Source organism: Mycetomoellerius zeteki, unplaced genomic scaffold (genome assembly GCF_001594055.1).
Source record: "Mycetomoellerius zeteki isolate Tzet28-1 unplaced genomic scaffold, Tzet1.0 scaffold198, whole genome shotgun sequence".
In the NCBI taxonomy this organism is placed as follows: domain Eukaryota; kingdom Metazoa; phylum Arthropoda; class Insecta; order Hymenoptera; family Formicidae; genus Mycetomoellerius; species Mycetomoellerius zeteki.
This window is the reverse complement of record NW_017256936.1, coordinates 463,625-477,391: the sequence shown is the minus strand read 5'-3', so window position 1 is coordinate 477,391 and position 13,767 is coordinate 463,625. Positions and strand designations below refer to the sequence as shown.

General features: G+C 31.9%; 3 protein-coding genes across 8 annotated transcripts; 1 reads left to right on the top strand and 2 right to left on the bottom strand.

The window, feature by feature from the left end:
* The first annotated feature begins 626 nt into the window (after positions 1–626).
* Positions 627–5,034, top strand: Mgat4a (alpha-1,3-mannosyl-glycoprotein 4-beta-N-acetylglucosaminyltransferase a). Of its 6 annotated transcripts, none has more exons than XM_018447088.1 (10): positions 627–867; positions 1,461–2,062; positions 2,456–2,502; positions 3,015–3,325; positions 3,394–3,524; positions 3,600–3,707; positions 3,786–3,979; positions 4,051–4,187; positions 4,266–4,381; positions 4,463–5,034. In XM_018447088.1, the coding sequence occupies exons 2-10, from the start codon at positions 1,529–1,531 to the stop codon at positions 4,490–4,492; spliced, it is 1,608 nt and encodes a 535-aa protein (XP_018302590.1). In that variant the 5' UTR covers positions 627–867; positions 1,461–1,528; the 3' UTR covers positions 4,493–5,034. The 6 variants fall into 6 exon arrangements, with proteins under 6 accessions (XP_018302590.1, XP_018302588.1, XP_018302586.1 ...); XM_018447089.1 differs by having other exon boundaries at positions 785–878; positions 1,505–2,062; XM_018447086.1 differs by having other exon boundaries at positions 1,505–2,062; positions 4,266–5,034.
* A 782-nt stretch (positions 5,035–5,816) lies between these two features.
* Cyp303a1 (Probable cytochrome P450 303a1) lies at positions 5,817–10,715 on the bottom strand. The gene is made up of 10 exons (XM_018447149.1): positions 10,689–10,715; positions 9,371–9,470; positions 9,049–9,300; positions 8,507–8,972; positions 8,225–8,405; positions 8,016–8,124; positions 7,758–7,938; positions 7,542–7,659; positions 7,179–7,317; positions 5,817–6,046 (listed from the first exon to the last, which is right to left on the bottom strand). The coding sequence occupies exons 2-10, from the start codon at positions 9,453–9,455 to the stop codon at positions 5,862–5,864; spliced, it is 1,716 nt and encodes a 571-aa protein (XP_018302651.1). The 5' UTR covers positions 9,456–9,470; positions 10,689–10,715; the 3' UTR covers positions 5,817–5,861.
* A 441-nt stretch (positions 10,716–11,156) lies between these two features.
* On the bottom strand, positions 11,157–13,756 carry LOC108722173 (methyltransferase-like protein 17, mitochondrial). The gene is made up of 10 exons (XM_018447150.1): positions 13,628–13,756; positions 13,232–13,372; positions 13,000–13,153; positions 12,508–12,901; positions 12,259–12,412; positions 12,036–12,179; positions 11,874–11,960; positions 11,655–11,793; positions 11,361–11,499; positions 11,157–11,301 (listed from the first exon to the last, which is right to left on the bottom strand). The coding sequence occupies exons 2-10, from the start codon at positions 13,286–13,288 to the stop codon at positions 11,157–11,159; spliced, it is 1,413 nt and encodes a 470-aa protein (XP_018302652.1). The 5' UTR covers positions 13,289–13,372; positions 13,628–13,756.
* Between the last annotated feature and the right edge of the window lie 11 nt (positions 13,757–13,767).

Genomic DNA, 13,767 nt, shown 5'->3' with positions numbered 1-13,767 from the left:
CTGCCAGTACTGACAGTGAATAATGAAACGCAGCCCATGTCCAAACGCGCATGCGTCAAAAGATGACTCGCCAACTACACTGATATTAGTTTATACATAGAGAAAAGAGAGGTATAACAAATATATCTATTTATATTCGTATAAAGTACGTTGTTTTGATATACAGGACAATGAAAGTTTGGCCCGAGTCATTAATTAATTCTGTCCTAATTTCGTTGAATTATCGTTTCCCAATATTCATATTGTCTTAAAATGAATAAAGAGAACGTATCTTTCGCAATATTGTATGGGCGCTTAATTCCCATCGAAAAAAATTATACGCGATATTGTTTCTAAATCGGCGCATAATTTTCGAAGATATAAACGTATTAAATAAAAATCAATCAATTTAACATCGTTTATTAGTATTAGAATTGAATTTAAGCTTTTTCTCGAAACTCAAGTTTCAGTTTCTTTGAATTTCTTCAAATTTCCTGTTAGATCCTTGGATTTCCCAACTTTCCTTCGAAAGAAAAAAATGCTATAACTAAAAAAAAAATGCTCTCGGGATTAAAGATGTTTTTTTATATTTTGTTAATATTGCCACTTTGATGCCCCGAGCACCCAGTATATTCCTATATACGGTAGGCTCGAAACTGATATCCGAACGGGTTATGTTGGGGTTGGAGACAGGTGTGTGTACGACAGGCGTTGCTTCTTTTCCGTGAAGAAGCCCAAGAACGTGTGTTATAAGAGCATCGTACGTGGCGTAACGCGTGCTGCTATAAGATCCTTAATTAAGACGAACAGGACGAAGTTCCAGAGCGACAACAAAGCAATGTCGTCGCGACAAGCATTCGTCGACTGCGACCTCGAAGAAGGCTAAATGTAAAAATTATGTATGTTAATGTCCACGAGTAATTTTATCAGCCAGTTCATAGTAGTATCTTTTTAGCGGTATCTTTAAAATAATTATACTTTATGTTGCTTTAAAATAACTACTTTGTGTTACTAACAGCAGTTACGTTTGAGCTGCAGTATATATTTGAAAGTTGTAAACATATTTTTAATAATTTTTGATATAATTTTTGATACATTTTTAATAATTTTTTATTAAAACTGACCGACTTTTATGATCCTTCTTAACAATTATCTTTCTGACTATGTGGACATAATTCTATATTATTTAATTATTAGTTATTACTGTCTATGTAGTGAAATTACTTTGGGATTGAATGCTATATTAAAGAAGATATTAGAGCTACAGTTAAGTAATAAAAATAGCGGAACGTTTGTGACTAATTGCTTTAATTAAAAATAAATGAATACGTGTAAATATATATAATATATAAACATACATTACTTTTGATAATTATCAGGAAATAATTACAAAATTAAAAGAATCTTTGAAATAAGTTGAGATAAGCATATTAAATCTTTATGTAACAAATTATAACTTATGTTTCAACTGTTGTTTCTAGATAATACTTATTTTTATTTTCTACCAATGGATACCATCATGTAGAATGTAGAAGCAGAAAAGGAGAAGATGACACCGCATTTTACAACACTAACTCCAGTGCGGAAGCGATGTGTAATCGTGCTGGTGCTAGTTTTGGTTCCATGCGTGATTCTGAATCTGCTGACACCATCAGACATGCGTGAAGAAGCCATATTGCAGAACAGCATCGCTGAGTTGCAGGCCAAACTGGAGCATTTGTATGCCAAATACATTAGCAGTCAGGAAGAAATAAATTTGCTGTCGCATCAGTTGCTACAGCTGATTGAGAGCAATCACATTCTACCAGATCTGCAGTTGCTCATCAACAATGGCACCTCCAACGTCACCAACATCAAACTGCCTTCGATCTACAATTTTCTACCACATTTTCTTAATGATCCGAATAGTCTGCGTCCTGCGTTTGTGCAGAGCAAAGGTAGATCTGGAGTAAGTATGGTGTTGGGAGTACCGACGGTAAAACGCGAGGTTCAATCTTATCTTATGGCGACTTTGAAAAATCTGCTGGATCGTATGAACACCGCAGAGATCGCTGATACACTCATCATTGTTTTGGTGGCCGAAGTAAGTGGAATCGCTAATTACAAAAAAGCATAATTGTATTTTGAGACATTGAACTGATGAATTAATAAAGTTATATCATGTGTACAGGTTGTCCCAAAATTTGCAAATCAAAATACAAATAAGAAAAATGTTTTAAAAAGCAAGTTAAAATGTTATGAGATATCAAAGTTTAAAATTATTATTCAATTATAACTTTGCCTATTTGTGAGTCCATTAATTATCAAGTATCTTGTCAGTATGTAACTGATGATAAGCAGTAATTCTGTAATTGTTGCAAACTATATAATTATCCATGTTTCAAAAATTACTGCTCAAAATGAAAAATAGCAAATACATTTGAACTTATTTTTTATTTTGGAACATCCTACATATATATTTTTTTTTTATTTGCAGACAGACATTGATTATGTGACATATGTTGCAAAGCAAATTGAAGTTCAGTAAGTTCACGAATTCATATTTATTCTTATGTCTATGCTAGAGCTCTAATTTTATTCCGTTTTTCGAAGATGCGTGTAAACGTAAAACGCGTTTATCCATTTATATTCACTTTCAAAAAAACGTTTACTTGAAGGTAAACGTTTACACGTTTAATTAGCATATCCGTTTATAAAAGAAACATTTTTCCGAATATACGTGTTTTATTATACATTTAAACGAAAATACATTTACATGTATATTTAACATATCCATCTATGAAAAACATCTTTTCGAATATTTTAACGTTTTTTAATAAAATTAAAAATCGAATTTTTTGCATTTTCTCAATTCGTCACATTCCTTAATAAAGGGATAAATGTTTGTATAAAAAAAGTGAAAATATTTGGAAAAACGATTCTAATAAACGGATATACTAATTATACGTGTAAACGTATTTTCGTTTAAACGTATAATAGCGAGCCCTAGTTTATATCAATACAGATTTCTTTTATAATAGAATTCTTTATTTTAGATTTCCGAACGAATGCGAAGCTGGCGTGATCGATGTGATATCACCATCATTATCCTATTATCCTAACTTATCAAAATTACGTGACACTCTCGGCGACGATCATCAACGTGTTATTTGGCGGTCCAAGCAGAATCTAGATTTTGCTTTTCTTATGTCCTATGCCCAAGCTAAGGGCACGTTTTATGTACAATTGGAAGATGATATTTTAGCTAAGAAGAATTTTATAACTACTATGAAATCTTTTGCGTTACAGAAGATAGGTACAAAGGAAAATTGGTTCGTCCTCGATTTCTGTCAGCTCGGTTTTATTGGTATGACATTGTTGTATATTGTTCAGATGATATTAAAGAAATATTTTAAGTTCTGTTGGAAATTGTAGGAAAACTGTTCAAATGTGTGGAACTTCCCTGGTTGATTCAATTCTTTTTAATGTTCTACAATGACAAACCTGTTGATTGGCTATTGGACCATTTGATATCGACAAAAGTCTGCAGTCTTGATATGGACCATGTTAGTATAAATAATAATAATTATACATTTACTGAAGAATATTGATTTTCTAAAGAGAAATTTTTGTTACGGCAGAAACATTGCAAAATGGCTAAAGCAGAGTTATGGGTACATTACAAACCTTCTCTCTTTCAACACATAGGGACGCATTCCTCCTTAAAAGGAAAAGTGCAGAAACTCAAAGTAATGTCAGGTGTATTTATTCTTAAAAAAGAGGTATAATTATGACAACATAAATTAATATCTTAATTATGTTTACAGGATAAACAATTTGGCAAGATAACGCTATTTTACGCTCACGAGAATCCTGAGGCAACTGTGGAGACTCAAATCAAGCCTTACAAACAATATACATTACAAAAAGCATACAAGGGCGAGTCATTCTTTTGGGGCTTGCTACCTCAGCCGGGAGACCATTTAAAGTTTAAATTTTCGCATTCTATTTTTATAAAAAAGTAAGTTGCAAGTAATACGAATGAACATTTTATTTTGAAAAATTACAATCATTTTATTATTTTGTGTGCAGGTACTTATTCAGGAGCGGAAATCCTGAACATCCTTCTGATAGATTTTATAATACAACCGTGGAAGTATTAGCCGAGATGTCTCCGTTATTAGATAGAAATAGCAATGATGTGACGGAGGACGGTTATGTTATTATAGGTAACAAAAAAATTCTACATGTATATCTTATAATTTTATAATTTGAGAGATTGTTAAAGAGTATGTTGTATGAAATAGGTAAGTTTGATGTACTTGGTGTTGCCGAAGGGACTGTGGATCGAAGACTGGGTAAGGTTTCGGTACTTCGTTTAACTATACATAGTGAAAGTGAAAACTGGGCCATTCTATCGGAGGTAAAAAAAAATCCTGATAATAGATTTAAGATTATAATATTAGATCTCTCCTGTGCTCTAAAGATACAATTTCTTATTTAGATTCACATAGTAGAAGATCAGCCTAGCTGATTAAAGGATGAAGATTCTCGAATGATCTTTCGATACCACCTGCATGGTTAGCATAAGCGACTGATTATTTTATAAATGTTTCTTAATAATTTATATATTTTTTTATTTTGCTGTCATGTTATACATTTAAATGGATCAGTTAATTCAATGCCGTCCATTACAAAAGAGAAAATATGTTTTAATGAATATGTTTAATATAATCGAAGCCGACTTTTAGGTCGGTCGAGCATTTTAATGGCTTCTGTTTTAGTACACGTGGCGCTTGTTAAAGCGCAAAAATCAAGTCGTAATGTAATAGATTTGCTTCTGATATTCACACTTTTGCGAATATCCGGTTTACAAGTGTATACAATGGCACACTGTTGAGTTTGGAACTATATAGCGTAAGTGTTTCTTGCTTTCTGTAAGATTGTATTTTAGTTCGGAATTTAACTGACCTGTACCTGTTCGCGCGTCTCGATTCGCTTTCGATTAGAGTCCGACCGAAACTTTTGCCAAAACTGAACCAAAACATTTTGCTACATGTTAATTTCAACCGAAACCGAAACTAAAATAAAAATAAGAATCCTATAAATAAGAATCCTATAAATAAGAATTCTATAAATAAGAATCCTATAAAGAAAACTATATGTATAGACATGTCCATATATTTATATACTTTTTCTTCATAAATATCATAATTTATTGAAACAATAATTAAATTTCGGCCGAAATCGAAAATCGAAATTTCGGTTGTGTGTTTTGGCCAATTTTGGCCAAAGAATATAAGTACTTCTTCATAAACATCATAATTTAATTATTGAAACAATAATTATTCATTAAAATTAATATTTATGAAGAAGAGGTGTATGGTTTCAGTCGAAACTGACACGTAATGAGTGTTATTTTCAGTTTCGGTCCGATTCTACTCTCGACGTTCACTACTAATTCAATCGCGTGTGAATCCTTGGCATATAAAGCTTATGGTTCACATTCAGATGAATATGATCCTTCAATTCGCATTGCTATAATTATTGTTAAACATGCGACGCGAGGATGTCGATTCAGATGTTTGTTCGATGAACAAACAGTGATATGAAGACTATATTCTTCTAATGTATGAACAGTTATTTATTTCGCGTAGTTTTCTTTATATATGTACATATGTCTGTCTGTACACTCCTATATATAACAATAATAATAAAAGTATATTTTTGTGACAAACGTTATATATCAAAATGATATATATATATATATTTTATCTTACAGTCTGTATACAGAGATTCATTAACTCGAAAAATTAAAAATACTCTTATTAATAATTATTTAAAATGGCATTAAGTTTACACAAGATTCATTATGGAAATAATGCTTCAGTCAAATGTCTAGCTTACATTCTCAGAGAAACTAATGCTCTGTATGGTTTAGGACCAGCCGTGACGCCGTCCACAAAGTCTTGCGTGGTTGGTCGTGGCTCACCGGGTACAACTGAAAAGTTGAACGCCTGTAGCAGCGTGGCAGTTATGATGAAAATGTTGCTTCTAGCTAATGTTTCTCCCATGCAACGGTGTTTGCCTGTAAGATGTAAATTATTCACACTTGGAATTGAGCTTATGATTGTGCTTAGATTTGATATATGATTATCAGGGTGATAAGTTAACTTTTTTTTTAAACTAAGTTAACAGCCTTGAAAACTTAATTAAAATACAAGTTAATCCATAATGAAATTAATTAAAAGTTAAGTTAATAAAAAAAAGTAATTGAAAAGTTAAAAGTTAAATTTGGTCCGAACGAACAACCAAAAAAAAAAGAAAAAGAAAAAATTTGACCTTACGTAACTTTTCGTATTTTTCCTTTCTCATAGCATATTTATTAAAGAATCTGGTTATTTTTGTTCACAAGTAACGATTATACAATATAAAATAATAATTATTAAATCATATATTCATTATCCTCTCGCATTGTGTCTGAGGATTGACTTCAAAAAAATCAAATTAAAAGTTAATAGTTACCACTAAAATGTAACCAACTAAATTAAGTTAAAAAGTTAAGAGTCTAAAATGTAACTGACAAGGGAACCTCGCGAGGTATCAAATTCTGATTTTAATGAAATTTTGTAAACTTGTAGCTTACATAAAGAGATGAATTTAGACAATATCAGTTGCGATGGAAAAATGGATTGAAATCACCCCTTACGTGTACAGCGATTTTCAGCTTTTTCCATTATATCTCGAAAACTATTCAAAAAATGTTTTATACAAGTTTTACAACAAAATTAGTTGTATTCATTCGCGTCAATAATACACAAAAAAATTATTTTTCAAAATTTTCGAAAAAAAATTTTTTTTTATATTATTGACGCGAATGAGTGAATGAATACAACTAATTTTGTTGTAAAACTTGTATAAAACATTTTTTGAATAGTTTTCGAGATATAATGGAAAAAGCTGAAAATCGCTGTACACGTAAGGGGTGATTTCAATCCATTTTTCCATCACAATTGATATTTCCTAAATTCTCTTTATGTAAGCTACAAGTTCACAAAGTTTCATTAAAATCAGAATTTGACTCGCGAGGTTCCCTTGTAAGTTAAGTTAAAATTAAACTTTTTAACTTTTTTAACTGAACTTTTATCTTTTTAACTTAGCACTGCCCTGATAATTATAAGATTTATAGTAATATATATATCAAGGAGAAGGAAACATACCGATGCCGAAAGGAAAATATTTTTCTGGCGTAATGATATTGCCATCATTATCGAGGAATCTCTCCGGCCGGAAATCTTCCGGATCATCCCAGGATTCGTCCATGAGTATTCCATTGAAATTTGCAACGAGCATTGTGTCCTGGAAACGACGATATGTACATATTTTACATATGTTACATATAACAACCATTCGTATCTTTTTAATTTATAAAATGTTAAACAATAATAAGATTGGAAGACCGCTTTAATTTCTGAAATTAATTCATCTAAAATAAAATTTAGAATAGTTCAACATCTTAACGTTCAGACCGTTCGTGGCACTTCTTATTTTAAAATAAAATGTTAAATCTTTTATAATGTTACCTTTGGTATCTTATGACCGACGATAGAAGTATCTTTTAACGCTCTATGCGGGACGCCCAAAGTGCGGCCAACGAATACTCTTATGGATTCCAGAACGATGGCTTCAACATATGGCATTCTAAAAAGTAAGAATATAATATTCGAAAATAATTCTTGTTCGTGATTAATTCTTCCGTAGTTATAGATATGCAAGAGTGATTACAATGATGTTTTTACTTTGGTTTGTCAGCCAACGTGGGAAATCTGTTACGGCCAGTAACTCTATCTATTTCTTCGTGCGCCTTTCTCTGAATATGCGGATTCAATATTAGATTTAAAAATCCGAAGCCAAGTGCTTTCGAAGTTGTCTCGGAACCCGCTATGAAGAGATCCACACAAATCGCCAATAACTGGGACTCTGAAATTATTTTATTATTGTATAAAACTATTATTTAGTGATAATAATGTATTTGTAAATTGTATGCTTTTAAGTACCAGAAAATGTATCGCTACAATCTTTCGAATTTAGCACAGTCAGGTAGACATCCATCAAATCTCGCGGTGCATTTGATAAAAATGTGTTTTTATGATTATACAATTCTTCCTAAAATAGGCATTATTAACTTTCAATAATTATCTTCGAACATCGAGACACTAGTTCATAAAACGATCTAATGATACATCGATAATACATATCCACTCACTTTTAAAAATGCCCAAAGTTCTTGATGTGTTTCTACAAATGCTTTATAACCGGACATTTCCGGCGCGATAAAACGTAATAATGGAAATTGACTGAAAGGTGCACCAATCATGTCGATTTCTTTCAAAAGCTTTGTGAGGATTCGTTGTAAGTGCGTAAGTTCCTTGTCGCCAGCATCATACCTGTAAAAAACAGAAATTATCGACGTTAACAATAAATTCTTTGTATGTTTCTTAAATTTTATAGCGGAAGAATAGGAATAATCCGCGTGATCGATGTGAACCTTCTACCAGCCATCATCCTCCAAAGGGTGTTCAACACAGTCACACCAAAGGCGTCATGCATCGATATGATCATCCCTGCAGATTGAGAGACTTTTCTAACTTCTGCGTAATCTTCGGCCTTCATGTACAAGTCCGCCACTGTACGAGGTTTACGATAAGAGATTTTATCCTTGAATACATGAAATTCATCATACAGCTTCAATTCATTCAGCTCGTTTTTCGGATCTTTCTGCAGCTTGTATATCTGACCAATATTGTCATTATTTATCGTTATCATTTTTCGTGCATCAGCAGTTTCATAATTATAGCTTTTTGTAAGCATTTTTTTGAAATGTTCCACCAGCTTTAACGCCTCATCCTCGATGATTGTGACCATGCTGGTACGACCAAAGCCAAAGTCTCGCAAATGTCGTATAACGAAACGCCGTTGCTCCACCCATAGTTTGTCATCTACTACGAGGAGACCTGATCACAAATTATTATATAATTATCTCTCAAAATTCAACATATATCTTATTTGTTTTCTAGACAGGTAGTTTACCCAGTGTAACACCCCAAGTTCTGGCTTTAAAAAATGGTCCGTTTGGTCTGCCGTCACAATCCTTGTTGGTCAGCATTGCTCGTATGCTCTCTAGATCATTCATAATGACGATGCGGTCCTGACCGATCTTCAGGCCCACCACAGAACCGTATTTCTTGCAAAGCGTCGAACAAGTCTTAAAGAGATATCCGGTCTCTTGACGGATACGTGCTATTTCCAATGCACAGCCCAGAATGGGCCACCATCTTGGACCTGAAGATAAAAAATATTAGTTATATAAAACAAGAAGAAAAAAGAATTCTTAACAAGACTCGGCTTTTACCTGGTGGGTATCCTTTCGGTTTTTGACAGCTTAAATACAGCAATAACAATATGATTATTGCCAGTAGCATCGCTGTGGCGAGCATCTTTGTAAATCTAATCTGTAACATTAATAAAATATTACCATAATATAATATTTTCTATATTTAGCGATGTTATCTTTAAAAAAAAAATGGAAATAAAAATAACATAAAAAGAAGCAAAGCAAAATATATCCAATAATTGTGGAACAGATCTGTTTTATAAAAAGTATCAATTTCAGGAAATGTGTTTTCTCTCAATTTTTTTCGAGTCGCCTACTTTTACTAGACATTAAGTTCGTGCAATCGGTATTTAAATCGGTATTTTGTATTCCCGGTCGGATATGCACACACATTGATACAAATGTACGCACAAGTACGCGTATAATAAACGAGTTTCGGAGAGAAAAGTGAAACACTTGTACTCTCGTAAGAGAAAGTTGCACACGGAAGAATCGGCACATTACTTGCGCAAATGCGCCGTCACCCTTATTATCCCATAAGTTGCGTAATCGAAGCATATTTTAGTACTTTTATTGCAAGGTACTCATCGTCACTTTCGAATTCTTATTTCAACTTCATCCACTTTGGAATTCAAGTTGACATCTCTTGATGCATTCGGAGTATCACAATGTGCACGATGCACTGATTCGAATTATTACAAACACTTACATTTTATATATTTCAATTTACGTATTTTACATTTATAATTTTAAATTTTAAATTATATCTAATTTGTGATCCCTTTTTTTTCAAATTATTAATTGTTTTAAAGATTAATTGAAATATATAAAACGCACTGATTCGAATTATTATAAATACTTACACACAGTTCACTTTACTTATTTTACATTTTATTTGAAAATTATATTTAAAAGTTGCAATTATTTTTTTAAAGATTGATTAAGATATAATGCACATATTATCTTCTTTTACTCTTACAATATTACATGTATCAGATGAAGTTTAGAAAGAAAAACATAAAATGTTTTTTAATATCAGAATCTCTAAATTAATAACTTAAAATTTTTGACCAGTATTTGAAATATAATAGTGGAATTTGACGATAACATCTTGTCTTTATAACACTTACTCTTTTCACACAACAATAAATTTTATTGATTATAAAAATCATTAAATTAATAAATATTTCATACATCGGACAAATAAATAAAGCTATACTTAAAAGCTATTACTTAAAAATCATTCTGCTGAGTGCATTGTAAGAAAAAAATTTTGAAAAAATTGATTGAGAGAATCGGCTCTTCTCTTCTTTTGCGAACTTTGAATTTATCTTACCTTGTACTTGTGGAGAAATTTTCTCGTCCGTTGTATAAGCGGGACTGGCCGTGGACCAGTCTTCGGTCCGCTTTTAAATGCCCCTCTTCATCACATACGCTTCTCGCAAAATCGATGATGTAGCATCAATGTAATGTATCAACGAGTCTTAAACTAATGTCCAACCGAAATAGGAAAGTGGCAAACTTTGATAAAAATCTGATTCGCTACAATTTCGGCGATATGCAATTTAATATAGCAAAGATAAATATTACTTTAAAATAATTGAAGTCTTAATTTAAAAAAAAAATGAGAATTTTGTATATTAGAATTATCTCTTTATTATAACAATGTGTAGATTATTATTTAACAATTTTCCCAAATAAGTCGAAATTTTTATCGCTATATCAGGTCTTCATATTTAATAAAGTTTAAAGGATGTATATATATGATAAAAAAAACAACGAATTAAAAACGTTTAATGAAACTTTATTTCTCCTCATTCAACGTATTCTCATTTTCAGTAGCCGTTTCACTAACTGTTTCAATTTCTTTTAAATTTTCTTGCTGTTGTTCATAATGCAGAGGTAATCTATCGCCCCATTCACTCTCTCTCGCACAACGGTACATATGCCTGGCAATAAAAGGATTTCATGTAATTGTACACTCAAACACAATTTAATAGATACATACTTTCCATGTTTGTATTTTGTAAATATCTCCTCTTTTAGCTCTCCACTTTTAGTGCACATGCGACAGATCGTGTGATTAGAAGGTTTTAGCACAGCTCGCACAATCCTTGGCCATTGCTCATCGTTCTCAGGACGTTTGCCTGTAAAAAGAAATGTATTTTGTATTGGAAAGGATATAACGTAACATCTCGATAAAACTTAATGATTAATGTCAGTGTATAATTTCTATCGCGTCTTTTGTAAGACGTGATTTAAATAACAAATTTGTTTTTATTTTTATTTTTATTTTCCTTACTTTTCTTTAATACAACGTAAGAATATAGCTCTGATTCGTGTTGCCGACCGCCCAAAAATTGCAATGGGTGATAAAGAATTCTTAAATTGCACGGAGTATCGTCGGTGGCAAATCTTGGACACTTCAAATCATGTGGACACTAAATTGCAACAATAATATAACAGATTTAAGAGACAATCAATGCATCGCGTTCGGATTTCTTATCTAATAGATACTTACAGGTGAGAAAACATGAGCAAATTGCGTTTCGCGTCTACGTTTCGAATTTGCGTATTTGAGAACGAAATCTCGCGCTTCATTTACTAGCTTTAAAAAAAAGGAACAAGGATGAGAATTTTACAAAATATATGTAGAGAGTAAAATTATATTGAATATGCCTACTTTGAAACCTGCATTGGTTCCTTCTTCTACAATAATCAGGTAGTTGTTAGTCTTTGTCCAAAGCTTTAATATTGTGTCGATACGCGATTCCATATCCGGTAACTCAAATAAAGTGTATGCGCTCACTACGATATCGTATGTTCGCTAAAAATAATGGATATTTATCAAATTATATTTTCTCAACAAAAACTTTAACATGTATAACATTTTATGTTATTCTTACGTTCGTCGAGATAGGAAAATATTGACGATAGAAAACTTCTTTGATTTTTGGCTCTGCAGCTTTCACTAATCTTTCCGACAATTTAATCATGAATTCCGATACTTCAACACAAAAGTATTCTTTTAACGTTTTCGACCAGATCTCAGATGCTGCCCTATAGAATAAAAAGATTTCTTTAACGTTACTCTAACCAATTTTGTATTATGTTCTAGGTTTTTAAAATCATAAAAATCAATATTTTATATTTACCACATGACTGTGCCAACACCAGAGCCAAAATCAAATAATGTTTGAGGCCTGAAATCCTTGTCGCGCAATTTAATTTCGTCGAAAATCTTACGCAAAACCGCATAATTCTGAACACCTCTGCCAGCCAGGTACGTCAGGGAAGTGAGTTTATCGAAGCGTATTGGTTGCCAATTATAAACATTTTGCTTCAAAATCATCCTGGACTTTCTATCTTTACGGAAATCTATATCCTCTATCGATATCTTTTTATCACACTTATTAATATTCAAATGTTCTTCTACTTTCTGTAATTTTGCTGGTAACTCATGTTGTTCTAATGGTGGATGGCGTTTATTCAAGTGATGTATTAATTTCTTTGTACTCTCATTAATTTCTTTCATGACTATTTGACTCTCTAGAAGTATAGTATTACAAAGTAATAATTAACAATAAAATATTTTATAAATATTTTAAATGTAAGAACTAGATAAGTATGCATTGTATAATTTATACCTTTTAAGATACTTTGTATTTCTTTGAATGCCCATTGTGGAAACACTGGTGTTCTAGGAGTAACGATACCTGGATGATGCCTATATTTTATTTCATTATTAGAGACTGAAGTAAATACTGTATCATCAAGTACAGCTTTTGGTTTTGCTGAAAACTGAATACAGGTCTCATTATCACGTCAATTCTTTTAAATATATATAAATTCAATTTATAGACGTCATATCATACTTACATATCGTAAGGATGTGAATTTTATGCAACGTACTCTTGGTACAATTAACTTTACCATATTTACGTTTAAAAAAATTATGTTTACGATCTAACAATCAGTTTACATTCCTCAGCACATTTCTCATCAAAATACTTAAATGTACTGTACGGAAACAAGAGAAAATATTTAAAAATCTATGTGCAACATATGATACACGTGGATCACAAATTGTTTACTGTGTGTCATAACCTTCACAAGAAGTTTTCTTCATTTTTTAATACAAAACACAACGGTGTATATAAAAACAATTTGTAATATCTTGTAACAACGCTGCGAAAAAGTCTTGGTTATTGCGCCAGTTTTGTAAAGAAATCGCGCATAGGTTATGACGCGACATAACCTATAAGTACACTATACCTGCGAAACATGCGTTGCTTGACGAATCTAGGGCTTCAAAAATAATTCGATACGATCTTGATGAGTATATGTCAATTCAAGTATCCTGTTTACGTAGAGTCGTCGTGTAACCACTGACACGACGTCTTCTTCTTCCTCCT